At 43.2% G+C, this 25,258-nt stretch overlaps 1 protein-coding gene across 2 annotated transcripts in view; it reads right to left on the reverse strand.

Moving 5' to 3' along the window:
- cttnbp2 (cortactin binding protein 2) overlaps positions 1-25,258 on the reverse strand; it is a 79,102-nt gene that overhangs the window by 20,048 nt on the left and 33,796 nt on the right. For both annotated transcript variants that reach the window (XM_084018117.1, XM_084018118.1), the window contains exons 3-5: positions 18,759-18,989; positions 7,289-8,711; positions 3,381-3,665 (exon numbers count right to left, since the gene is read on the reverse strand). In XM_084018117.1, the coding sequence (XP_083874243.1) occupies positions 3,381-3,665; positions 7,289-8,711; positions 18,759-18,989 (1,939 nt within the window). The remainder of the gene's footprint in view (positions 1-3,380; positions 3,666-7,288; positions 8,712-18,758; positions 18,990-25,258) is intronic.

A 25,258-nucleotide genomic window follows, 5' to 3' on the forward strand; every position in this document is an offset into this window, starting at 1 on the left:
GCCACATAAATCATATTATTAGTTTCTCCACTAAAGTATGCACTGCAAGTCAAACTGCAACATCTTTTATTCAAAGCAACACCAAACTGAACATTAGCATCTAATTGTCTTCCCACTAAAGGCCAACAGACGCTCAACATCATGTTTCATTTCGCTGAAACGACGATCTCAGACCGTGTTTCTGCAGAAGCTATCAGCCGGGGTTATTAGTTGGGTTAGAAAGCAGACGACACGGAGGTTTGATGTCTCACAAGATATTTAACCCTAAATCTGGAAAAGAGTCAGTAACTAAACGACTAAAAGAGAGAAATCTCCTTTGTGGAGGCGTATTGTGTCCAGTCTCTTCTCCTCTATCAGAGTTAAAGAACAATCTAAAAGAATATCACGCATCATTTAAGTCCTCCAGGAGAACTGTGTGTTTGTGGAAATGCACATATCTGAAGCAAATGATACTAGAAAGATTGTCTTCAGGTTGTAAACACAACCGTGAAGGAAACTCATTATTATTTGGAACGTTAACAGAGAGAAACAAGGTTTTATTCATCTAGAAACTCTCAGTAAAGACCAGCTGTGTCTGCAACAGCCGCTGCTGTAATGTTTGATAAATAAAACAACCCACAGTCGGCTGGCGACCCCCATCTGGACTGAAAAGGGATTAGATGTGTTTTCACTCACACGTCTCACACAATAGATGCACCATTATTGTAATCTAGCGGCTCCATGCAGGCGCCGATTTACTAACTGCCACTTCAAGTCTATTTCTTCGACAATGGGCATGTAGATGTGAGGCTGCTGCCTAATAAAAAGATGCAAGCAGCTGTGTGTGTAGCTCCATTAGCTGTTAGCCAAAACACCATCCAAAACAATAAAAGTGAGCCAACTGTTCCCCCCCCCACTGAGTCAGGATTCAATCAACGGCACTATCAAATAAACTAATAATTAAAAAATAATAATACATCCACAGAGCTTTTAGAAAGGTGCAGAATCAAAGTATGACTTTGAGTTTTGATTGTGAATTATCATTTAATAAAAAAAGTTGACCGGTCCAAAATTAATGTTTTCTTTACCTCTGTGTGGATGTGTGACGCTGCTTCTAGCGAGGCTTGTGAGCCAATAGAATAACGACGTTGGTATCAGGGGTCAAGAGTCTTTGGGGTTGTCACACTACTGGGCGGCATTTTGGTAACAGTCTTAAGTGACAGAAGGAGGAGCCAAATGTATAGCTACATGTTGCAAAATGAATTCATACCACGAAAGATTCATCACTTGACATGACTGAGTCTGTCTGAGTGTCACTCCACACGACCATGAAAACGCAGGTTGTGCAACGAACTGGCAACCCATTGAGGGCGCATGCGCTTCGAGCAACAGATGATGGGGGCGTGCGAGTGCGACATCTAGTGGCTGGATGTCGTTGTCAATAGCTTGGTTTCAGTCACGTGATTGTGATGACATGATTTCCAAATGGCTGTCCGGAAGTAAAAATGCCGACTACGTCTATGGAGGAAACCGTTCCAGAGAGTCCGTATTGTAGGGATTTAGAGCCAGTTTCTAGAATACGATACAAACAATTAGTTAGTAAATATGTTGGGCGTGACCCGTACCTCATGAAGATGAGTGAGTTTTCTGGAGCGAGGGACGTGGCTCCCGGTGGGGGGAGGTTCACGGACTGAGGCATCGGGTACCCCGAGGCGGAGGAGGAGGGTCCACCAACGCGACCCGCCGAACCCCGACCGTCGACGCTGCCCTAGTTTCCCCCGCTAGAGCGGCACTGTCGGACTTGCATACGCGTAACCCCGAACGGAGAGGCAGGCGAGCCCGAGACGGGCCCAAGCACCGCACCGGGCATCCCTAAGTCTGAACTTAGGGGGACGAAGGCAACTGGTGCCTGCGACTGCCCCAGCAGCGGAGAACGCAAGCGTTCCCGATTGATAGTAAAACGACTCTCAGACCCGCAGACGTAGGTTTAAAATCCACTTTTTACGGTGTTGTTCTGTGAGCTTTTTACAATTCTCACCTTTATGGATGACAACCTTTGGTACTCTAAAAAAATGTTTCCTTTTCACGGGTAGAACGATTGGAGCAGCCGTAAACTACACAAAACATGGGCATCTTGACTTTTTCACATGGCAGTTCTATGGGCAGACTTCACTTCCTGCCATCCATCTGGATTTAGCGCGTTCGCGATGCAGCACTGTGACGTCACGTGAAACCAACCTATAGCACCTTTAAGGAAGTGTGAGTCAACCACGAGAAGATCCTTCAGCATGCAGCCACAAGCAAGCACCCAAGAAATGTTTTGTGCCCAAAAAAAATTATGTTTTGTTTGTGATTGGTGCAGCAGTATGTGAGATTAGCCATGGACAGACACAGAGATGCACTCACTCACACACAAGACAGATCTCATTATCTCCTGGCGAATGTGATAACTAGTATCTACACGAGCAGATATATATACTTATTGAATGTTTCCTTTTATGTTTTCCTTTCATGTGCAATAAGAAGGAAGAAAATGCATATATTGTATTTGTATAAGCAATATAAGCTCAAATAAATCTATCCTGTGTGAAACCTTTTGTTTGTATTTTACTGTATCACCCTCTCTATAATCAATCAGTACCAATCAATACAAGCCGTTCCCTGAAGGCTCTTCAAAATCAATCATCCAGCCGACCGCTGACCAAAACCACAGATCAGGATTCAATTCCACCTGCACTTTGACATCGACACATCGGTGCAGCTCAACATCCCCGATGACCCTGATCAGGATGAGTGGTGATTGATCAGTATGTGTATATAGTATATTTGTATGTATATACAGTATGTGTGTACTGTATATTTTTGTGCTGTTTTTGTGTGTTTGGTTATTTGCTCCCACAGCTGAAGCTATCTACTGGTGTTGGTTCTGCAGACATATTTAATGTTTTCCTTGTTGTTGTGATTGCTGTCATCGCTGTTTTTGTTTTTCTTTCCTCTCTGGTCCCCACAATCCCTTTCTCTCTTCACTTTACCCTCCTTGACCGGTCCGGTTGCCTCACACAATAATAAATACAATAAATAAAGTTTGAAGTATGCAACAGGAGAAGTAATTTAGACTCCTCCATTGCAGAGCAAAATCCATACAACACAACAAAGCATGTAGCATTTTCATACTATTTGCCTGAATTGTCGGACGGGACAGGTTTAATATAATAAATCAATAAATCGCCTCCAACTTTGCACCACTCGAGCGTTTCATTTCACAGTGGATTATGTCACAGGACATAAACTAAAGACTCTACATACTACAGACTACAGACATACTACAGACTACAGACATTACATTACTCACTTAATTTGACCGGCTGAATGTTGATGTGTGATGATGAAATGTGCGTTACCTGTGTGTCCATTCTGAGCAGCAGCAAACAAGGCAGAAGTTTGGTTGTGGTTGTGGTAGAGGTGGTGGTCTTGGTCATGATGATCAAGCTTGTTGTCCATGGCGATGGTGGGGGTGGTGGTGGTGGTAGAGGTGGGGGTGATAGTGGTCGGGTCTGGTTGGTTAAGCAGCATTGACAATAAAGTGACATTTCCCTGGGAAGCAGCTTGGGGGAAGAGGGGGCGCCCGCCGTCCAGGGCAGCAGGCCCTCCGCCGCTGAGAGAGGAGACTACGGAGGGACACCAGCCTGCAGGGGGGGGGGGGGGGGGGGGGGCAGGACAGGTTAGACGAGGAAGAGGAGGCTTTCAGAAGTGCTGAGCAAAGGGACACAAGCACAGGAGAGCAACGGGGAAAAGAGGTGGAGAGCACACTTCAGCTCCTTCCTTCTACACACAACACACACACACAGACACACACACACAGACACACACACACATCCCATTGATTTTTTCGTATTATTATTGTATTTTTCTTCTATTCTACATTTTATTACTTATTTATTTGTTTGCATATATTTCTTTGTTTAATGTACATATTTGTGTTTATTAAAGTGAACAATATAACAATAATTAAATTTACGTATTTTTCTTGTACATTGTATTGTATAATGTATTTAGACTTATTCATTTATTATTTTAGTATATCCTTCTATTCTATCTCTCTATGTTTCTTTTATTTTTGCAACACATTCATTTATTTCAATTTCTGCACCAAAGAAAATTTCTTGTATGTGAAAACATCGAATTCTGATCGCAGGGAAAGAAAAAAAGTCACAAACCAAATATCTTCAATATAATATGGCTTACATTAATAGCTGGTACAAGATGATGAAGCATGTACTGCATGGAGTATAAAATTGTCAGAATCTCAAAACAGTTAGCAAACTGGAAAAGATGGACCTTTTATTTTGAAGGGCAGCAGGATAGCTAGGCTATGTGCAACATCAGCTCGTCACGTAGAACAGCGTGTTAACGTCTTCGCTAACGAAGCGAGACACTTCATTCACTTAGTCACAGAAATCAAACATCAAACCTCTGAAAGATGCCGACCACAGCCCGAAGCTTTTAAAATCCCATGTGGTGGCTAGTTGTGTTAATATGAACATATCTGAAGGATTACAGGGGGATTGTGGGAAAAACCATCCAGACAGGTAAAGTGACATGCTGAGGTTTTGTTCAGTCTGGAAATCATCCAGCAACACTGAGGTTGAAGCGCCACGAGATTATCTCTCACTTCAGATCTGCTGCTTCAAAGATAATCTCCTTCTACTTTCTTATTAAACCTCTTTAAACTACTAATTTCCTCCGTAAATACCCTTTAAATGTTGAATTCTTTTTCACACTGCATCACTGCGTTTGCCGTTTAATTGAAATAAAATTCTGCCTTGATTGACCTTAAAATTCAAACTCATAATTCCATGATTTTTATGGCCGATTACTAAACAGGATGTATGCCATTATTGTGAACACATTTCTGTGAAATTCATGTGTTTGGGATCAGCACTAGAATAAAAAATAAAATACATATTTTGCCGAACAACACGAGCGTGTAGATGAGTTAAAAAAAAAGTTAAATTCTCCACCTTTTATGTGGACGTCTGACCAGCGCTGATGCTAACCGTCTTCCAGCATCCAGCGAGGTAATCCGATAAATCATGTTTGTATTCACTCTCTACATATTCTTTAATTTGGGATTATGCAAATTGGTATTTCCGAGCCCTCTCACGACACAGGATCCCTCTGATGAATCGTGGTTATTAATTTAATCAACGTGTGGCACTCTGCAGCCGGGACACGAGATTCTGTCATCACGTCAGATTAACAGCGAGGCGGCGGAGCTTTCATCTCTCATTACAATCATTCGCCCACGACACAGACACATGGAAACATATTACATCGTAGGAGAACATTGCAATTACACAGCATTCATTTTTACATGATAAGAAACAACAAAACAGACAAACAGATGAAGTGAAGAGCAGAAAAAAAGACCTAATTACCAAAACCAATGACTTTGCTAAAACGTCTAACATGCTAACGGCTAGAGATGCTACGCATGAACAGGGTTCATGTGGATGTTGAGGTTAAATGTGAGAAAAAGGCAGAATGGAGTATTAATGGAGAATGAAATAAAAAGCAGCAGAAGATCTCGAGGACGTAGATAACAGCAGCCGTTCTTCCTGTCCGTCATTATGCTGCTGGTGTGGATGGGAAATAAAAACCACAAAAACACATCTGGATGCTGACGGTGAGATTCTGCACCAGTCAGACAAAAGCAATCGAAGGACAGCAAACATCAGAGGAGCCATGATGAAGACATTACTAATGACTCTTTCATTCAAAGCACATTTAGACTGCGTGACTAAACACACAGAACTATATGTTTGTCACATCGGGACACATCTGCATGCAAAACAACTCAACTTTCAAAAATGCACATTTCCCAGTTCATTACAACTCGGTCCCAGCCGTCGTATTAAAGGGGATTGATGTGCTCTTTTTAAACATTTGCACATTATTCCTACGATCCAAGACTTGCTCCCAAATACTCAAACTACAGCGCAAAAACAAAAATGTACGATTAAATTAAGTATGTTAATGTTATTAAGGTGTGGCCATGAATTGAAGATGTTGATGACATTGAGAGCACCAAGCTGAATGTTCTGGTATCTGTTTTCTCGACACAACAGAATGAAGCTCATTTGGATATGAAGAGAAAACACAATCGGTCTCCCATTCATTATCTATGGAGCAGCTCCACCCTTTCTACATGATGACATCAGAAGTAGGAGACTTACTTCTCTGGTTTCTGGCTTTCAGAGAGAGAGAGAGTAGCTCCGGTTCACAAATATTGATTGAACTTTCCGAGGCCACGAATGCAACATCATTCTAGATGTAGGTGGTGACACTGCTGCTACAAGTTAGTGGGTTTAGATTAACCAGTTAGATGAACTGGGATGGATGGAGGGACTTTTCCCAGTCCTGATACCGACACCTGGGCTTTGAACCAGCACTGATCTGATACCAGCGTTTAATTAAGAAGCCGGAGGCTGACCCACGTGTACAACATAAAGCTCGACCTGAAACTCGACCCATTGTCACGGATACCTAATCCAGCTAATTGAGTTAGCATCAGCTAAATATCCCGTAAATCCCTCTGTCCGACCGTCAGACCGATCGTGTTTCTTTCCCCACCTGACTGATCTCAGGAACCGACCAGCTGACTTGTGGGAGATCACAGTGAGCTATTATCACAGGTGAAATGATGGTCAAAGTTGTAATAAACTGGAATTCATATTTAAACATTCTACAAAAGGACAATCAAGTGCAGCACATGGCGAGGTAAATAAAAAAAGCTTACATTTATATCAAACTACGACACAGTTTGGAAGCTGAAACAGGAAAGGGTGCAGGAAGTGGAGGGGTGGTGATGGCATGCTAACTGGAGGATGGGGGGGGGGGGGGGGGTGGACGGAGGGGGGAGGAGGAGAAGGAGAGAGCAGCCTCTGGCATCAGCTTCAGAGAGGACAGGGGGGTTACCGGTGGGAAGGCCTAACGTTAATCCGACCACACGGGAGAGAGACGCAGTTCTGCTAACGGCTAACCTCTAACTCTCTGAGAATGCGTTAGCGCCACGTTGATAGCGACGGGGCTAACGTGGGAGACGCCCAGAGGGAGAGCACATTCAGGGCAGAAGAGGAGACAGGAGAGAGAGGGTTGAGGGAGTAAACTGAATTTACCCATGTGCCTTTGCATTCCTGTGGTGAGGCCAGTTTGCCTGCTAGGCTACGCTACGCTAATCACCGTAGAAAGACAGTGGAAGAGAAGAGGCAGAACTGGAGGGTGATGGAGCACGGAGGAGCCCCTTTACCTGATGCTGTTGCCAGGGGGCTGCCTGCTGGGGCTCGGGGGCTACGGGAGGATGAAGCACTAATGGAGGAGGAGGTGGAGGGGGGGGTTATGGAGGAGGGGCTACTGACAGTGGCGGCGGGGCTGATGACGGCGGGGCACTCTGCACATGCTGCTGCCGGCTGGCGCTGAGGGCCCCGACCGGGCCCCGGGGAGCGGGAGGAGGGACAGGAACCCACCTGAGAGGCGGTCAGGGCTGGGACCAGTTCCAGTGCGGGTTTGGGCGGTAGCTGGGGCGTGGCTGGTTTGAGCCCAGCCCCAGGGGAGCGGCCGCTGTCCCCCACCCCCTTGATGGGTGGATGAGGAGGAGAGGGGGTCTGGGACAGCCCTGGCTTTTTGGGAGGGATAGGGGGAGGGTTCCCCCGGTCGATCCTTGCCACCGTGGGCGACTTGAGGCCGATGGGATGGCTCAGGCGGCCTGGAAACGGGCCCCCCTCTGAGGCGGAGTGGGGCAGGACCGGACGCAGGGGTCCACTACCTCCTGCCGGGGGGCTGGTGAAGCGCGAGAGGACCTGCGTGACGGTGTGGCGTGCTTGCTGCTTGGCGGCAAAGTTGTCACGGTTGGTGGGAGAGAGGTCGCGGGCCGGAGGACTCTGGGACGCCGTGCCGTTTTGGTCCTGTTCCTGGAACTTGTAGCGGGCCGCCTGGACGCGGGGGCTGACCCCGCTGGGAACGCCGTGGGGGGCTTGGCCCTCCGAGCCGTTCTCCGTCTGTACCAGACCTCCCGAGTTGCTGTGGACGATCCCCCGCCCGCTGGTCTTTGGCAGACTCAGGCCCACATAGTTGGCGGGGGTTGGTTTGACCGGGATAGTGAGGGGGTTCTTCTTGGGACCCTCCAATTCGGTGGGGGGGAGGTCCGTTTGGCAAGACGCTGTCCGAGAGCTGATGGGCTCCGTGGCTACGGAAACAGACGTCAGGGCTTTAGGTTTGGGCGGCGGCCTGGCGGCGGCGTGTTCTGCTCTGGCAGCGGTGGCGGCAGCATCCTTGTCCTTCTCGTCGCCCCGTTCAGTCCTGAGCTGCTCCACCTGCTGCCGTAGACTCTGGCTCTCGACCTCCTCGCGGCCCAGCCTGGCGCGCAGCTGCTCCCGCTCCGTGTCGAACTCCGACAGCTGCTTCTCCATCTTGGCCTCCATCTGCTGGCTGCGCTGCCGCTCGCCGCCCAGCTCGTCCTGCAGCCGGCCGGCGGTGCGGCCCTCCTCGTCCAGACGGGCCTGGAGCTCGTCGAAGCGCTGCGATTCCTCCACCACGCGCGTGGCGAGCTGCTTGCACTCGCGCACCAGCATCATGACGATGTGCTTGTTCTTCTCGCGCTCGTCCTTCAGCTGCGCCGTCAGCTTGCGGTGCTCCTGCTCCAAACTCTGCAGCTGCAGCTTCTCCATCTCCAGCTGCAGGAAAGGAAAGAAGATCAATGCCATATTTAACTAACAAAGATATGTGAGTGGGGTTTGGTAGATCTAGTTAAAGACTTTTTTTTAATACTGAAAGTAAATTAATCAATTAAGCAATCGGAGGTCAACACAATTAGGCGTGGGAGTCTTTGGGTGTGTCGATTCAGGATTCAAAATGGATTTTTGAATGAGTACATGCTGGATCTACTCCAGTCCTCAGTGAGCTGTGTGGCAAATTATGGCATGAGAGCATAAGATTATATCATCTTAATAATGTAAATACACAAATCTAAGACCAAAGATTACATTTATTCATGCTCAACTTGCAAAAAAACATGTAATTTAGCTTAAAACATTTAAATTTTAAAGACTTTTGGAAGTTATGAATCGATTTGAAACCTTAGAATTAGAATTACAATACATTTTTTTTTTTTTTTTGCCTGAAGATCAATGCTATATTTCACAAAAACAAAGATATTTGAGTGGCTCCCTGTCCGTTTCAGGATCGATTTTAAGATTCTTTTACTTGTTTTTAAATGTCTTAATGGTCTTGGGCCCTCTTATTTATCTGACCTACTCCTATTATATCAACCCTCACGGACCCTGAGGTCCTCTGGCACCGGCCTTTTAACCTTTCCACAAGTCAGATTGAAAACACACGGGGAGGCGGCTTTTAGTTATTATGGTCCCCGACTGTGGAACAGCCTGCCACAGAACCTCAGGGCCGCAGAGAATGTTGATGTTTTTAAAAAACGGCTCAAGACTCATCTTTTTAGTCTGGCTTTTAATTAGCCTTCTATTATTTTAAGTCTGCTATTTTATTCCCCAAGTTTTAATCTATTATTTTAAGTTTGCTTATTTTAGTAGTTTATACTGATTTTATTCTATCCTATTTAGCTTTTTATCTAGTTTTTAGCTATTTATTTTATTACTGCTATCTTGTTCTATTTTACATTATTTTATCTCTTTTACCGTCGACTGACGGGAACCAGAGTCCCTCATGGTGTGGATGGCCTTTCACTCACCGATGTCTCAGTGCCGAGCCATGTCTCTACAGTTTTAGCCAATGCAGTGCGTGGGGGTGTGTGTGTGTGTGCGTGTGTGTGCGTGGTGTCCATACCGGAGTTGTGTGCATGTTAGTGTGAGTGTGCGAGTGTGTTCCGGGTGGGGGGGTCGGGTCTTTCTTTCTGTTGTTGTTGTTTTTATTGTTGTTGTTGCGTTGTTTTTATTTTCTAAATTTGTATTTTCTGTACAGCACTTTGTGTTGCATTCCCTGTATGAAAGGTGCCTTATAAATAAATAAAATTGAAATTGAATTGAAATTGGGGCTTGGTATCTCTCACCAAAATACACAGCCTTCATTAAGCACTGAAATCATAACTCAATTAATCAATTATGCAACCGAAGGTCAACGATTTTTGTAATTCATCGTTTAAGACATTTCTGGGCAAAAACAACAAACAGAAGCTCGTTCCAATGGCTTGTTGCTTTCCTCCCTTTGACAGCTTTGACTGATTGATTGCAACATCAATTTATAATAAATTGTCACGCTGACCGAAATCTTTGTTAAACACAAATCACCTGAAGCCACGCAGACTGTACGAGCTGCAGGAGCCTCACACGTATGTCAAACATCCAATATCTCCCTCTGACATATTTCACAGACGTCACGCTCACGCCAGCTGTCAGCTGTCTGTGACACGCCGCCTTCGTCAGCACGCGGAGCGTCATGTGCATCCTGGAAATATCAGCCATCGCTCGACCGACAGGAAACGCTGGCTAGGAGCCAGACGACGCCAGGAGTGGACGTTTAAAAGGCCGATGTTATGAGCCTGTTGCTGTGTGCGTGTGTGTGTGTGTGTGTGACTGTGTGTGTGTGTGTGTGAGTGTAAAGAATGCAGTTGGACTCCATCGCCTCTCCACCACTACACATCCCCATCAAACCTTCCTCTTCCTCTGTGAACCTTGTGTAGGGAGGTAATGTGTCCTGTGAGCAGGTGTTGAGTCATTGTTATTGTTAGAATTGTCTATTTTTTGTGTGTTTGTTGAAAACCCAGAGGTGGTTACTTTGTTTGTAGTTCAATTTGAGTAAAATTAAATGTATTTATATTTAAGCACTGAGCAGTGTAGGTAGGAGGGAGAAGCCTTTTTTTATTTTTTTTTCAACCTCTTTTCTCCTGTTTTTTTTTTTTTAAATATAGGTAGGCAAATGTTTTCTGTTTGATTGACATTTTATTTTGTTTAGTTTATTGTTTTTGGCCGTTGCTCATCGCCGATATCGTTTCAAGCAGGAAAACGCAGATGAATCAGCAAACTTTTACAAACCGTTAAAGTTGGTGCGTATTCCCGTGCAAGGAGGACAAGGAAGTGGGATTTCATGTCATGAACTGGCCAGATTATTTTAAAGAGTGAACACTAAAGCTGTAAGTAAGGCTGAATGGCAATGATGTCAACGGCTGAATGATGATTATTCTTTTATTCAAGGAGAACTTTAGGGGAGAAATTTACTGAAAATAATAATGAACTGAAAGTTTCTTCGTGGAGTGGAAACTTACTAAAATATCTCCAACTATCTCAATAATAAATATCTGAAACATGATTTTTAAAGCATGTCATGCATTTATGGCTGCAGCCCAATGGAGTGCCAGCCAATAACTTCATTTAGATTATTAATCAGGAGATGATCACGTGCACATTATTAGTAAAAGTGGCCCTCATGATGAAAAAAGTTATGTCCCGTCAGCCGACCTCCAGTTCAAACGTTGGACGGATAATAACCTGCTTGCATTCTGCAGCAAAAATTTTAATTAACAGACAGGATGAGCAGATATTTACACAAATAGATGCACTCTTAATCCACGGGGTGGTTCGGGGACTCATTTATCTATTCGGAGAGACGCTGCATCCCAGCGTACGGTTGAATTTCGATGACTCGTCGGAGCGTGGGTCTCTATATCCGGAGAGCGGCTGCTATTGTTAGCACAGCGCCGGCTTCACAGAGGCTAACGAGGCTTAACCGTGGCTCTCCACCCAACCGCCAAGACCCCGGTGCTCTAACAAGCCTCACACAATAGAGTCGGCACCCCGTCGCCCTGGTCCCAAACGAGACCCCCCCCCTCCCTGGTGCCCCCCGTTCCAAACCATGAGGAAGCACATCTCCCCACCAGCTGATGCTGAGGGAGTCGCTCCTCAGAAGGAGGTGCTATAATTGGGGGAGGATTACTCCCATAAATTGGCCTTAAGCCAGAATAAATGTAGGGAGTCGGCATGCTGCAGAGGAGTCAGGCAGCCCGGAACTCAAGTCTAAAACATGGATGGCAGTGTTGAAAAAATATGTAATTGTGATGTGATTCCATTGGGATATGAGAGAAAATATCACTTTTACATCACATTAAAATGATCTGTCCCAAACCAGATGGTTTCTCACGTCTGTGTGTATGTATTTTGCCTTTAATAAATATTTTGTTCCTTCTGCGGTTTGAAAATTGCAGTTTTGCGATTTAGATATAATTCCGAAGTATAGCAGACGCCCCCACCGACGGCACTACGAGCTCGGATGCAGCTGGAAAAGTATTCATTTATTAATTAATTAATCCCTAAAGGGTCCAGTCTGCTCCAACAGAAGTGCATTTGCTCAATGATCAATGATCTATAATATATTACATATAATATATCTGTTTTAGTGATTTTGTATTGAGGGGAGGATTTTATATAAGCCCTTTGGGCTTCTTTTCCTCTCCTGCACAAATACTTTCCTTTGTATTATTAAATATGATTTTTTTGTTTTTTATCATTGTGCATATGAAATAAATAAATAAATGAAATAAATAAATAAATATTACAGGCAATACTACCAATAGAACCAAGTAATAATGATGCTCTATTATTTAGTAAAACTAGATTTATGATACAATTTATGAAGATGTACTCGGGCGGTCTCCATGTTTTTGTTGCTCTGAAAGCTGAAGTTTTCAAACAGTATATCATGCATGACTTCTACACATCTTCCAACTACAGCACAGGAGTCAACCAGGGTCCACTAGGCTCCCCATCAGACCAGGTCCAGACTCTAACCTGGTTTAGAATGCAGAGTTGAAATCCCACTTTGCATTCAGAGATGAATGAATGCAGCTCAATGAAGCGCCTCGTTGTATAACACGATAAAGTGTGTAAAACCTTTGCTTACACTCGTGCAATGTAATGTGAATATTATGGGTCATTCTGCCGTCGTCTACAGAATAATAACGACATTTATAAACTCATTATTGTGAAGTACCCCAGAGGCACCCTTAGGTGACACTTGAGCTCCTCCACTGCTGAACGAAACATTTAAATAAAGCTCAGAAGTGGAATGTTTCCCGATCATCTCACTCCTGAAGTCAAAGAAACATGTTTTAAAAACAGTTTCACTTTGCATGTAATCGTTCCACAACTGGCCGTCATTAAACACTGATAACAATCCGTCATTTATTTACGTCGATGTCAAGTATTTTATGGACAACTTGGATGACGGTATTACTGATATAATAATCTGGGATTATTTTTTGGCAAATATCATATTCATACTTGTAAGTAACACTACTCTTTCACTGGGTCCATGTATTTAATTTCCCAACTTCTTGAACCCTCCCGTTAAACTCAGGGTCTATTTGACCTCATTCATGTTTAACGTCTCGAAAAAGAAGGTTAACATAATTTTCTTTGCATGAGATTCAGTGATTTTTCCTAATTTAATAAACATAAAATCGACATGATGATACCTTTTCAATGTCCTGTACACACATTTCCAAAGCCACATAATCTGTATTCTGGATGTATAAAGGGGTGAGAGGGGGGTTATGTTTTATTTAATGGGTTATTTAGGTTGTCAAGGAAAAAACATGAAGTACCTGAAGCAACCATTTTGATAATCATTTTCTGAAGGTTTAATTGCTGGAAGGAAAATGGATGTTAAAAATGAATAGAAATGAATAGAAAGTCTAATAGACTGAACATAATATGTCTAACCTTCAACGTCTCTTACTTTGCCCTCGTCGGCAGTTTATTATTTTTAAATCTCTTTCATTTTCTAGTTTCTGTATGAATGTTTTGAAGCTTCATCTCCAACTTAGCTGTCTGCATTGATTCTTTTACGTTTTACTTTATTCCCTGCCTTCCTGTTGCACATTACCCGTCTTCTATTAAATATCGGTCCGTTGAGATGAGATGAGAGAAGACGGAGGTGAAGGTGGCGGAGGCCTAGGACTATTTTAAGAAAAAAAGGAATTTCATCACTGGTGGTTGTGACCTTCCTTCCAGATTCAGCCCTTCAACACTTTGGCAGCGTGTTTACCCACAAAGCCCCACAAACACAGCGAGTCTCCAAACAGAGCGGGAGCTTCCTCCGACTTCATGCCCGATTGCTGGAGGAGGAGACGAGGTCGTCTTTGTCAGCGTGTGTTACGTATAACGGCCTCATGGATAATTCAGAGGTTTGGAAACGCAGCGAGGGGATAAAGATAGCCGACGATCCGAGGGAAGTTCATTCTACCCGGCAACTAGAAGATCCCTCTGAGCACTCGGAGCATGTGTCGTTCAGGAGCCGGTTTGTTGACGATGATGTAACAGGTCCAACGATGCCGCTTATCCCTCGTGATGGCTCGGAGCCTCTAGATGACAAGTTGGGTACAACTGTACCGCCTTCACCGCGGTGACACGATGATTTATTAAAGAGGGTCAGCCGCGGTCTTGTCTCCTTTTAGGCACATTTTCAGGGTCAAATGAAACAACAACCTCTCAAGGTCAAAGTGTCTTCGGTGGTTGTTTTGTCGGAGCGTTTGTCAACCGAACCAAAGAACCGAGAAGGACAACCTGCTCGTATGTGAGACAGGTTTCCCATCATGGAAACAAAACAGACATTCCTGTTCAAATCAAACCGTATAACGTAAACCGACTCTATGTTTTCCTACTTACTTATATGCATAAATACACACAATCCAAATGATTAGGAAATACAAAAAATACTTTTATTGATTACACATCTTGGCATTCGTACATTTTAATTAAGTATTGTAAGCTGCTTAGAGCCGGCGTTAGGAAGTTAAACATCTATTTTAGATTTATTGTGTCAGTTTTGTGTCTTGCAAAAATATTATTTTTACAGGATTACATTTGAACATATCATTATAATGTTATCATCTACCTTCGCCAAATGCTCATTTTTACTGACTAGACCTGAACGCATCATAATGTAACTCGATGGAACCTCCGTATGTTAGCATTTAGCTCCAGTGCTAACAACTTCCCTGCCTGCCGATTTCAACATGGATTCGTTGTTCACATTGGGATCAGAACTCTGTAGGACTAACACCAGAGACCAGGTATCTCACCGGGACTGAAGAAGTCACAACGGTGCAACCAGAAGCTGAAATGGCACTCAAATACAGTGGTCTCATGTAAAGAGAGAAATGCACTTTTAAACAACAAACTCTTAACATTAACCTCAGACTCTCTCTGTGATCGCTTGCTTTTGCTTGGCAATCAAAGAGAAGACATTTTCCCAATCGCATCAACATTAAAGTGTAAGCGAGGATCAATAGTTGAGGTGAGTACCGTTGGTGGAGAGGATTATATCGGGTTTTGGGTAAATGTCACGACTCCCTGCACCTTATAAAATATAGTATAAAAGATCTGGTGTATGACTTAACGTTTTTTTAAAGTTTCTGGATACAAGATACGAGATACGAGGGTAAAAGATGTGATCTTCCTACTTTATCGTGTTCTTAAATGTCACCGTGATGCATCGACTCCCTCACGTGAAGCCATTCATACTGTCTGTTAAAATATGTCCTCGCGTTGCTTCCGACCTCCGTCACAAACTGATGCAGATGAAGCTCATCTTCATCCATCAGCCCGGCTTCATCAAGATATAACAGTCGGAGTCTGGATCTCTACACATCCAAGGATGTATTACAGCGTCTGAATCATACCAATCATTGGGATTTACAGCTGGGAATGGTTTCATTTTAAACACGGTCACAGACCGTCACATCATTTTATCCTGAAATTGGCATGATTGCCATACCCATTCTTGTGACGTTGACCTTTTTTAAAATAATAATGAGTCAATAATTATAATAGAAAATCGGTCGTTTATATAAAAAAAAGTGGTCAGATTTCTAATCCTAGACTGCAAGACATCTCTTTAATCCATTCAGAAGTATTAGGTTTCCATGTTAGTGCAATCTCACGTAACCACAATAAAGGCTTTTTTAATATTTCCTTTCTTGATGGTTTAACATTTTGGATTACTTTCACTTTTTTGAAAAAATATGGCGTCACATGACTGGCCTTCTTTCTTTACATTTATACAGAAACATTTTCTTTGAATATTTATGCAAGCGGCTTTGATAACGATGTATTAAGGAAGTGTTTTACTGGCCAAACGTCAGTAACAGAAACATCAGAGGGAGAGCCGAGAAGAGGGATCATAACTCAACTCACTGAAGTACACACTGAAATACTTAACGTTCACATTAGATGGAAGGAATCAAACACACACACACACACACACACACACACACACACACACACACACACACACACACACACACACACACACACACACACACACACACACACACACACACACACACACACACACACACACACACACACACACACACACTAAACCACAAAAGCTATTTAACCAGCTTCCCTGTCAAAACATACCACGCACACCTCTCCCTTCCTTCCTTCCACTCACTCCTTCTTCCTCCTCGTGTGTGTGTGTGTGTGCGTGTGTGTGCGTGTGTGTGTGTGCGCGTGTGTGTGCGGTTAACATTTCCATTTAAACTTCATCATATCTGTCACACAGGATTTACTTTGGAACCCACCCATTTTCATTCTGCCAGTTTCATCCAAACACTTTGAGCGATCCAGAACAATCCAGCGATAAATAAACAAGCACTTTAATCTGCTGTCAAACGTCTCTTGCCTTATGTTTTAAGACAACATTTTATTTTATTTTTTTATTTTTAACAGTCATTAATGTTTATTTCATTTATTATTATTGATTTATAATTTTGTAGCCTTTTTGCATCTGCAGTCATTTACATGCAAGTTGTTTTCTGATTAGTCGTGTGCATCTCTGCGTCTGCAGCTCAACTTGCATACTGCTCCAAAAACCTGCATCATATTTTGGGTTTCCTTTAATTGGCCGTCACCGGGGATTTAACAAGCTCAGAACATTGATCTACAGAAGATAGAAAGCCAGTAGCTGCTTGCATGAGGCCGCCATTCTTCTCTTGTGCTTGAAGAATCGTGTAAATGTGCACGTTGAGCAAAACAACCTCGACTTTCCATTGTTGTGTTGGTTGCTAGAGGGAATCATATTTCTGACGGTTATGTAATACACAATAATCACACTACCACCGACGCCGATGTGGTTCTCTCTGGTTCCTCAAAGCCGGGATGCTTCTGTTAACAGACACAGTAGGGGTGGTTACACTGGAAACCAAAGTTCAGTATAAACGGTGCAATAGCTGCATGTTGAGGGGTCTACTTTCTGTGGAGGGATCTCTGTGTAAAAACACCTTTTGTTTCCGGTGAAACGCACCTGGTGGAGATCTGCACTTATTTTTATAGCAACTGTTGCACTGTGCCAAGACAGATCTCCCATCAGGGACAATAACATGTATCCATCCATCGCATCCATATTCCTCAACACACACAGGGAGTTAGGGAGGAGGGAAGACATCTGGCTGCCCAGTTAATCCTGAAGAGACCCACAACTCGTATACACAGACCATCACACACACACACACACACACACACACACACGCACACGCACACGCACACGCTGCTGTAAACACGGCTTCATCCACTCAATTAAACAGAACTCATAGAAACACGCGGCGACAAAGAGGCACTTTGTAAAACCTCATTGTGCCGCCGGCGGAGCGACACTGAAGACGGTGACGTCGGTTCATCCGTCGGTCCGGTACGGAGAGAGAAACATCCACTACATGGACTCATGTTGAACACTGCAGTTCATAACAGGATACTTCCTGTCAGCATCGCGTGCACCTAAAGATTCATACATATCATACAAACCAGTGTGAGGTTACATATATACCGGCAAATTATGGATGGGTTTGGAGGTCGCCATCGGCACCTTCATGTGCTATGATCAATGAATACACGAGTCTAATTCAAAAGGCTGTTTTGTTTTTAAATGTGATGTAAATATAATAATACAATCAAATTAAAAACCATTAAAAACACATTAAAAACATTTATCTCATCGTCAGACTTTCTTTCTTCTTAAATCGGGAACGGAGTTGGAGATTAGGGTTCGACCGATATGGGTTTTTCAATGGCCGATGCCGATATTTAGAGAGCAGGGCGGCCGATGGCCGATCTATAATGCCGATATCATGTTTTAAGTTGCATCTCATCTGTGCATTTGATAAATAAAGAACCTTGAAATAATAATTAATTAATTCATAATTAATAAAAATAACTAATGAGACACAAAATACCGGGCAGGATCCCCCAACGCTACAGACCATTACAGATCAGTGGTGGGACCTCACTTCAGACTCGGGGTGTGAGCAGAACTGGACCGGTCCTTTATAACAAAAATGGCGTCTGCTCCACTCGCTGCGCTGCCAGCCCCCACGAGAGCCGCCCCTGCCCCGCGAGCCGTGTGCCTCGTGAGCCAAGCCAACCGATTAATCAGTGGACCACTAGTTTGAGCTGGTACGATTCATCGATTTTTATTAAATGTATTCGTAAATGGTTTAATATTAATTTCACTTGATTTACTTGAGTTATTATTTTCCAGTTTCTTAAATGTTAATATATTCCGGTTTATTTACTCCTCTGTGACAGTAAGCTGGATATCTTTGAGTTATGACATTTGACGCTATCTCATGTTTCACCATTTCCACATTTTATAGATTTATCGTTAAATTGAGAAACTAACAAACAGATTTATCAACGTGAAAATAATGGAAAGATGCAGATAGAAATGGCAACAGAAACTCCTCCCGGGGTTCTTACCCTCTTCTGGCGGCTCTCGGCGGCAGCCAGCTGGGCCGACATGCGTTCCTGCATCTTCCTGCAGTGCGCCATGACGGCCTCCAGGACGGAGATGGGGCTGGAGCCCAGGGGCCGCCGCTCCTTGTCGGCCCCGGGGCCCCCACACTCAAAGTCCCTCTGCAGGGCCAGGAAGGGGTCTGTCAGGCTGTAGTGGCCGTATCGCTCCTGGAGGAACACCTCCTTCCTCTGAGCCTGGAGACAAGAGAGGGGAGGAAATGCTGTTTAACTTGTTGACTTTCACACCGTTTGGATCACAAATCTTCAAAATCGCCTCATTAAATTGGGATGCTGCAGCGTATTTATGACTCCCGCCAAGGAGTCTCTATCTCTATCTATCTTAACGAGCGTGAGATGATTAACGGAACTACAAAAAAGCATTCCTGTTGTGGACTCTCTTTTTTTAATCCTTTCAGGACTTTGAAATCATTCAAACGAGACAAGAAAACTCTTCACAACTAATTAAGAGATCCAGGTTGTGATGAGGAGGAGGAGGAGGAGGAAGAGGAGCAGACACTGCTGTGTTTTAAAAGCCCCTGGAAACTTGTTTTTGCTATTTAAATATTCATGACTGTAAGAAACAAAAATCAGGGTGGGAAATTAAAGGGCCAGTGTGTAGCATTTTGGGGCATCTGTTAGCAGAACAGTAATATTATATTCATGACTATGTTCTCATTGAGCACGTCAACAGACTTCTGTTACTCCTAAAGTTGTTATGGTAAGAGGATGACCTTGGAGCGAGGCTAACGGCGTTACCACGGTTACAGCAGCCTTGGAAGGGAGGAATGGAAGGACTGTTGGTATCATGAACGCTGGCTCGCTTTAAGTATTCCTCATTAAGAGTTTAACACAGATGCCTCTCGTGTAAAATAACCAAATATATTTAAACTTTAAAAGTTGATGAGTGTCCGCGTTGGACGCCATTTGCTCGTAGTCGGAGAGGCGATTAAGAAAATGGGTTTTCAGGACCTGAAGGAGCCTGAAATGTTTGGGCCAAATATACTCAAGGTGTACTTGTTCAGATAGCAGTATAGTAAAGTATGAAGAAGGAAATTATGGTATCTAATGCACACAAATATGAGGGATAAATGTGTGTTTTTATATCCTTCTAGCTGTATATGTGCTCCGCTGAGATCCAATTACAGCAACCGGCATCCTTATCCTCTACTCTCTCCCCAGCCTTGTGGTTCAGGAGGAAGTCCGGTCCACCGGACCACACTGTGGACCCTGAACCCCCCAGCTGAGCGCTGTGAGACCGCTGCTCTCAGATTACAGAAGGAGACGGAGTCATCCAAGCACGAAACTCTAGTTCAATCACAGAAAACTGGCAACCAGACCAGGTTTCACAGTTGTCATACAAGGCCTAACCTGAGAACCTGCCAAACACCAAAACAATAAAGCTTTTCTGGATGATTCCACGTGAACCACAAACTGCCACCGCGGCTGAAATATTCCTCAGCTGCAGCTTCTCATGTTTACCATCCGTCTTGTGGCTCTCACTTCCAGGACAAACGTAAACAGAGTGAAGCCGAGCAGACGAGCCCAAGATGGCGAGCTTTCTGAATGGGACCTAAATACGGCAGCGTGACGGGAACGACCAAAATAACAAGAATGGCAAACTTGCAGCTTTAGACTCTGTTTTTTCCCGTTCACACTGAACTAGAGCTGTCAATTTTCCTCTATAAAACTATTCAAATTCCATTCCATATTTTTTCAATATTCAAATAAAATTTGAATATTTAATGCTCAAGTTCAGCCTATTATTAATATTAACGACACTACACAGGCTTATACGTTGCCGATGCCATTATCGGCAATGGATAGATTTTTAGCCAAATGGACCTTGTCAACACTAAACTTCCTTTGATTTATACTAAAACAAGATTTTGTTTTTCTTTCAACAACACTCGTCTGAAAGTCTGTTTTACAACATTAAAGTATATTGTGAAAGACGTTGAAATATGTCAATTATCTTTGCTGCTGGACGGTGATCTGAATGAGTTGTGTGATAATTTTTCTTTTCATATCTCATATCGTGGTGACTCAAGGTCGCCGATGGCCGATCAAATGGCCAGGAGGAGGTGTGGGGAGAGTTACACCATCACAGCACTCCAGTCTGACGGAGCTTAGAACTAGAAACTTAAAGCTTTCTGCAGGAAATACTGTTCTTGTTACAAAAAACACAAAGTAATGTGAATATTTAAATCCGTGTGTCTGTGCTTGGTGTCACAGCATCATGGTCCCTTTAACATTATTATCTTTAATGTACAGTCCAAACCATATCAATAACCATATTAACTCTTATGGAGCCATGTCATAAATCCATGCTGATTAACACATTCTGGAGATTATTTTTATAACACCTTTAGTTCTGATACAAAGTTAAAGTAGCCTGAATATATCGGCGATTGTCCCTTCTACCATTAATATATGATCCACTCAGCCTAACCAAACCCCCAACAGACACCACAACATCGTCCAGTCTCCGACTCCCCATCGCTGCCAGACAGGTTACCAGATCCTGGTCCTGAGCACCAGGAGAGACTATGAGTAAACATCTCTGAAAGTCCAGTGTTGTCCAAACTGCTGCTCCGAGCCAAAGCTGAGTTGGCCCCCCAGAGTACGGCTCAGTAATGTTAGCCCCGTTGGAACCTGCTCTTAAATCTCTCAAACCACAACCAGATGACCACTTGCAGTAATCCGAAAGGTCAAACAAAACCCACTTGGCTGCCGACGGACCAGCAGCTGCATCGAAACCAGAACCCTCAGGACCTTAAGAGTTGGTGAGAGAGAGAATCACGGAAACATCCAGAAGTTAATTCACACAAACAGAGGATGAGAGGCTGAGAGGGAAATATACTGTAATGACAACACGTCGTATAGATGTTTAATGGAGGTTAGCTACCATCATAAAGTCTCCTGGTTTTGAGTCACGGATCAGATCAGCAGAAAGAAATGAAAGCAAACTATTTTAATGTTGGGCACTTGTAATGCACAATAAATAAAACAATACAAATATATATCTATGTGTCTTTACTTAAGTATCATGATAGTATTCTATTATGGGGCCTGTGGGAATTCCCAAACTAAATTTTAATTGTATATATAAGCTACTCATTTTTTACTGAAGAGAACCTGAACGCATCACAATGTAACCCAATGAACCTCCACTAACGTTAACCATTAGCTCCGGTTAACTAGCTCTACTCCTACCGATCACATCGTTTTATTGGCCGATCGGCGGTATCTGTACGGATCACTGATCACCTACGGTCCGTCACAACAACAACATCAGGAAACACAGGTTTTAAAATCTAGAACATATTTCATTCAATAGTGAAGAATAAACCTGAGCAGCTTTCTGCTTCACAAAGCCACCGAAGATTTGATTAAAAAAGGAGTCATGATTCTTATCCATCGGCAGCAGAAGACGGTCGAGGGAGGAATACTTAATGAAGCAGACGAGATATTTAAATGAAACATGGAGGCGAGAAAAAAAGACACCAATGTGAGAAAGACTGAAGCAAGAAGAGGCAGATGCTTCAACTCTCTCCACACACACACACACACACACACACACACGCACACGCACACACACACACCATACATCAAAAAATACTGTCAACAGCCAATAAAGTCAGTTTTCTCTGTGTTTTTAGAAATAAAATGTCTGCTATGAATTATTTATGAACAAAGAAGGAAAGAAATAATTGTTATGGAAGTAAAATTGCACAAAATCTCAGAATTGCGCGGCCCCAGTTTGGGACATTTTGAGATCATAAGTGTCGATATTTTGGGATCGTTTATGAAAGGATCCCTTTGTGACGAATGCATGAGTGGTCCTCTCATTCAGCACTTCCTGTTTGCAGCTGTGGAAAGGTTAGTCAATATTTCCTGGCTGTGAGGCTCAGGGTCAAGGGTCATCCCATTACGGCGTTCGGGTTCAGAGCAAAATCCTTTGAGATCTCATCAGCTGTCGAACACTCGTTTCCCCAGAGGCTCCGCTGATCCCTCAGATCCACCGGTCGTCATTAGGGCGGAGCTACAGCGGGGAGGGGACACATTTCACCGCCACGCGGTTTTCTGGTGAGGCTTCTAGACGTATATATTTTGTTACATCATCATTTCAGAGAGTCGTATTGACATGAGTGAAGGATGTAAGACTCATACTCATAACCATCCAGTTGTCATGGAGACAGTTAGCTTACTGGAAAATCACTGTTTCCAAAGTCAAGAATGCACTTTATATTCAATAACAATTTTCATGAATGAAAAGGATATTCATGTAAGTTCTAGCGGTGTTACCATGGTTACATCAATCTGGAGCAATACATCAATTGAGTAAACAATGACCCCCAATATCATTGATGCAAATAGAAAACATTATTGGATGCAGGATACAAAAATTCTGTATTAGTCATTTATTCATGCAGGGAGACCTGCAGGAATCAAACATGAATCAAACATTATTTGACTGTATTTGACAAAAAGTTGTGATTTATCTGTGATGCAATAACATTTTTGTGACAAAATATAAAGTGATCCCAGTGTGTTTATTTGCCATTTTAACGGTTTTAAGCACATTTCTATTATAATTATGATAATATTGTGAATCACTGAATTATTTTGGCAGGATAATCGTGACATGACATTTGCATATTGTCCCGTGCCTATGTGATGTTTCAAACACCCATTATTATTATAATTATTATTTTCATTAAGACCTTTGCAGCTTTCTGTGGTGTGGTTTTTACCTCCAGCACTCGGATTTCACAAGGTAAGATGTTTACCTGCTGGTTGGGGGTTATGTATTTACAGTAATACTAGATTATTTACTAGTGCTGCGGTCGGCTCGGAGTGAGACCTCAGTATTATTAGCATCAACCTTTACAGGCATGCAGCTCCGAGCGGGGGAGGAGGGTTCAGGGAACTCGGCCAGAGAGACAGTTTGTCTTAGCGGAGCGACGGAGACGGGCGGAGTCAAGACGAGACGGAGGATGGAAGACAAACGGCACAAAGACAGAAAAATTAAATGTGTTAAAAAAGCAGTAAGAGCAGTCAAAAAGGAAGCGGAGGGCCGGAGGAACTTTACAAGGCAGAGAAAAGAGCAGCGTGTACTCAAGCGTCTCGTTTTAACTCCATTCATGAGTGTGTGAACGAACGTCTGCCAAAAACCCAAACCATGGGGTCAAACAAAGGGAGCTGTTCAATACACCAGCACACATTAGATCACAAGAGGAGGAAGTGCTTGGGGGCGCTGGATCCACGGTTTAGGGTTCAGAGTCCAACGGGAGCTGGAAACGAGAACGAGTCCGACACCTAATTAAGAGATGAGAAAAAAAGAAAGGTCCTCTCGATGTCGGGGTTTTTAAAAATGTCCCGCAGGAAGCGGACGCTCGTAATCTGAGATGCACTCAGTCTAATAGGTGTCTCCTTCCAAACGGACATCATCATCATCATCAGCAGCACCCCGCTTCTCTCTGCCAGCTTGACTGACTTGTCTTTTTAAATCACAGTCTGAGAAATCAATGTACAGATTAATGTCCTACAGGTCATCTAAAGTCCAGATATCTATACCTCTCGATGCTTCGTTGATTTGAGTGTGAGGACATCATCAGCAGTTTAATCATTGATTTATTGTTTTCTCAATTCAAATTAAAAAATTAAAAAATAGAAGAAAAAAAAAACTATCAAAAATGTTCTGGTTCCAGCTTCTCAATTGTTGATGAATTGTTTCGGCTTCATATCCTAGTAAATCAAATAGTTCTTTGGACAAGAGAGAATAGATTATATAAATAAATACAAAAAAAGTAATAATTTTTGATTACATAAAATAAGATTAGATAAGATTGATAATGCAAAAAAATCATGAGCTGCAGCATACAAAAAATAAGTAATTATGGTCACTAAAAGATCCATTTTCGTGACGTTAGTATGTTAGTATGTTAATAGTAAAAATACTCCAGATATGCTTGAAGGGAGTCCCCCTTAGGGTTGTCAAAAATGTATACTAAATAATACTAAAATTAGTATCGGATTCGATACTAACTTGCAAAAGTATCGATACGTTTGCAGCCTCCCCCTACTCCAATTGGCGTAACTTCCCAAAGCAGCGCCGCAGACAGACAGCTACACAGCCCCGTCTCTCACTAGCAGCTGAACACATTAACGCCAGTTCACATTTTAACACTGAGCTGATATACACAGAATAAAACAAACTATCTGAAAATAGTTGCCATTCAGTTTATAAACCCTACAGCTATGTTACTATGTTTTACTTTTTTTAAGGATTTTTTTAGGCATAGACACCTTTATTAGCAGTGGACAGATAGGAAACGTAGGAGAGAGAGGGCGGTGTGACATGCAGGAAAGGACCTCCGGCCGGGATTCGAACGGGGTCTGCGGCGTATGTATGTTCATACATGGCATGCGCTCTAACACCCGTCAGACAACTTTTTAAAAAT

This window comes from Eutrigla gurnardus (genome assembly GCF_963514095.1).
Source record: "Eutrigla gurnardus genome assembly, chromosome: 9".
Classification (NCBI taxonomy): domain Eukaryota; kingdom Metazoa; phylum Chordata; class Actinopteri; order Perciformes; family Triglidae; genus Eutrigla; species Eutrigla gurnardus.